The sequence below is a fragment of the Mastomys coucha genome, unplaced genomic scaffold (assembly GCF_008632895.1).
Source record: "Mastomys coucha isolate ucsf_1 unplaced genomic scaffold, UCSF_Mcou_1 pScaffold22, whole genome shotgun sequence".
Lineage (NCBI taxonomy): Eukaryota > Metazoa > Chordata > Mammalia > Rodentia > Muridae > Mastomys > Mastomys coucha.
The window spans coordinates 127964883-127968359 of NW_022196905.1; the positions used below are offsets into that span (position 1 = coordinate 127964883).

General features: G+C 50.1%; 1 protein-coding gene across 1 annotated transcript in view; it reads right to left on the reverse strand.

The window, feature by feature from the left end:
• Window positions 1–1273: 1273 nt before the first annotated feature.
• The window catches only part of Rcc1l (RCC1 like), a 36260-nt gene continuing 34056 nt past the window's right edge, over window positions 1274–3477 (reverse strand). Inside the window, exon 11 of the mRNA XM_031338147.1 lies at window positions 1274–2224. Within this exon, the coding sequence (XP_031194007.1) occupies window positions 2147–2224 (78 nt within the window). The 3' untranslated portion in view covers window positions 1274–2146. The remainder of the gene's footprint in view (window positions 2225–3477) is intronic.

The window sequence follows — 3477 nt, forward strand, 5'->3', positions numbered from 1 at the left end:
CCCCATGAAAGCCCGCTTGTTGACCCCTCAACTTGAACCCGCAACCTTCCAACACATCCCTTTTCCTTTCTCCATTTTAGGGTTTGAATCTGAAATGTCCCCCAACGGGCTCATGTACTGAATGTGTATGGTCCACATCAGGTAGCACTGTTGAGGAGACAGGAATTTTTTTTAAAGAAGTGGGCCCTAAGCAACAGAAGCAGGTGGTTGGGGTTAGTCCTTTAGAGGTGGTCATACAGCCCTGGCTAACACACTCCCTGTGTCCTCACATCCCATAATACACTCCCGTGTCCTCACATCCGATAACACACTCCTGTGTGCTTCCTGATGTGCCAGGCTAGGAAAGCCCCCTACTATAAGCTCCCACCACCATGAACGCTCATATCCAGTTCCAAGGTGGGACTGGAACCCTCTGAAACTGAGAGCCAAGATAAATCCTTCTGCCTTTAAGTTGTCCCTGTCAGGAAGCTGGGGCAAGACTTTGCTTTCCTCCACAGCCCACACAAGCAGCTGCCATACTCAGTGTTTTGTTTATTGTCCATGTCCCTCCCTGAGGATAAGCTGCACAAAGCAGAGATTCATGACTCAGTGTGCCCCACGCCTGCACTCAAGGAGCCCACAAGTACCTGGAGAGTGAACAAGTAACAGGAGCAGGGCGTAGCAGGCCGCCTAGGAGAACATAATTAGTGACTCAGGTACCAGCTATTTTCCCAGCCAAAGGATCCATCTGTTCAGAAAATACTTCCCAAGAGCCAGGGAGATGACTCGGTGGGTAAAGTGCTTGCCTGACAAGCCGACGTCCTCAGTCCAATCCCCAGAACCCATGTAAAAATGGTGAGCATGCCCCTGTAATCCTGGCGCTGGGGACATGGACACAGTAGGGCCCCTGGGACTCTCTGGATGGCCAGCCTAGCCCTGGAAAGTTCCAGGTTGGGAGAGATTCTGGTCCAATCAAAAGGTGGAGCTGGATGTCATAAACACAGGTTTAGTCCCAGAACTCTGGAGACTCTCTATGAGTTCAAGGCCAGCCTGATTTATGAAGTGATAGCCCATCTCAATAATAAGACGGACAGCACCTGAGGAACAATGACACTTTACCTGTCCTCTGTCCTACACACACACACACATACACACACACACACACACACACACACACACACACACACACACACACACACACGTACGTCCCGGGTGGGACTGCCTTCTAAAGTGTGTTCCATTGGCTACTTTTATGGTCAAGAAATGATCAAGTAAAACTTATACAAGACCTCCATTCTTTAAAAAGGCAGAAAATAGACTTTATTCCAAAAGACCTTTTCAAACACTGTTCTGCAAGGAAAAGACAGGCTTTCTTAAAAACAACTATTTTCCCAGTTTCTGAGGCTTCCTACTCCAAGGCCAGCCCGTCAGCCAAGATTCCACAGCCCTCAGCCCACAAGCATTTGGCCCACACACTCTTTCTTCAGGGGCTTCTGGGCTGTTCAAAGCCAGGCAGTGGAGAAGTTCCAAGGCTGGGGATACTGTAGACCTAAGCAGGGAGGCTGGCTACCGCCGGCCACTCCGTGAAGTCTCAAGCCAAGGCATTCTGGCCTCCAGGACTATGTTCTTCTGGGAACATCTGGGGTGACAGCTGGTGTGAGAGGCCCTAGCTGAAGTCAGCTGGCTCTCTTGCTGAGCTGAGGCCCAAGGTCTATTCTCTTGTGACAGGGGACTACAAGTTCTTCTGAGTGCCTTGTCGTGTCTCTAAACTAGTGTGTCATGGACAGTGAACTTTCCCTAAGAACGGTGTCTCAGACAAAACACATCTCCACTGTGTGTTACCTGGAAAAGGAATCTGCCTGGCCACCCAAGGCCTTCATGCCCTGGGACTCCTCAGGAACATGCCAAGCCAACTGCAGCCATCCGAGCTGGGTTCAGCAGGCAGGCAGGAACCTCAGCAGGGAAAGGGCCCTGTCCACAGGCTCCTAGTATAATGTCCCCAGGGAGGATCCAGAGCAAGCATCCTGCTCCACAGGGCGCCCCGCCACCAGCCCTCTCCCAGTACCCTCAGAAGCTCTGCTGGTAGCCACACCCTGCCTCTGCCAAGCTGTTGCTGTTGGTATGGCTCACAGGCTGGGGCCAGGCTAGGATAGGCCCAGAGGGCGGTTCAGATGAATGACTTGGCTAAAGTCACCATGTGATCCACTCCACAAGCCACGTCCACAGGCTCACCGGGCATCGTCACCTGGAAGAGAAGTCCCGGACACAGTGAGGGAAGGGCAAACAGGCTCTGGAGCCCCGCGGGAGGGAATGGGGACACACAGTTCATATAACCCAAGCTAGGCTCCAATTCCCTGTGTAACTGAGGCTGACCATGAACTTCTGATCCTCCTGCCTCTACCTCCCAAGTGCTGGGTTTACACACATGTAGTAGCACACCTGGTTGATGTAGTACTGGAGACAGATTCTCAGGCTTTGTATGTGTTAGGCAAGCAAACTACCAACTGAGCCTTACCTTCAGCCCCTCTTCTTACTAAGTTCTTTGCCTTCTGTGAGTGCGGCTGTATGCCCCTGGAAATGGGATGCCCACACTAATCCACGGCTCACTAGTATCTCTACCTCTCTGCCCGTCAGTGACATCAGCTCTAGTAGCCACCCTAAAAAAGGTGGCCCTGGGGAAGGACTCGGATTCTCCTGGTACCGTTGCCTGTGACCATGGCTTCCAGATTCCCTGCCCGGAGGCTGAGTGCTCTGTGGCCTTCACTGAGAGTCACCAAGTACTTCCCAAGAGTGCAGGAAAGGCCTCTGCCTGGTGGATCTAGTGTGGGAGCAGGGCCATAGAGCTACACTGGGCCTTCAGAGGCTGGTCCCTTCAACTCTCATTATTTTTTTTTTTAATTTTTACATTGTGTGTGTGTGTGTGTGTGTGTGTGTGTGTGTGTGTGTGGTCTTGAGGTCTGCAGACAACCTTTCAGGAGTTGGTTCTCTCTCTACCTTGTGGATATTGTATGTTAAATTCAGGTAGCAGTCAAGCTTGGCATCAAGTGCCTCTACCCAGTAGGCCTCACAGACTCTTAAGTGTTTTGTTTTTTCCCCTTTTGGGGTTGTGTATGTGGTGTGTATGCAGAAATCTACTGTGTACATTATGTGTGTGGTAGGTGTGTGTGGAATGTACTGTATATGGTGTGTATGCAGGAATCTACTGTGTACGTTATGTGTGTGGTAGGCGTGTGTGGAATGTACTGTATATGGTGTTCTGTGTGTAGTAGGTGTGTGTGGAATGTAGTAGGTGTGTGTGGAATGTACTGTATATGGTGTATGCTGGCTAGGTTTAGGTCAACTTGACACAAGCTAGAGTCATCAGAGAGGAGAAAGCCTCAGTTGAAGAAAGGCTTCTATAAATACATGGCTGTTGAAAAGCCTGGAGGGTATTCTTTCTTTCTTTCTTTTTTAAATTTAAATCTTTTCACATATTCTTTTTTTTTTTTGGTTTTTCGA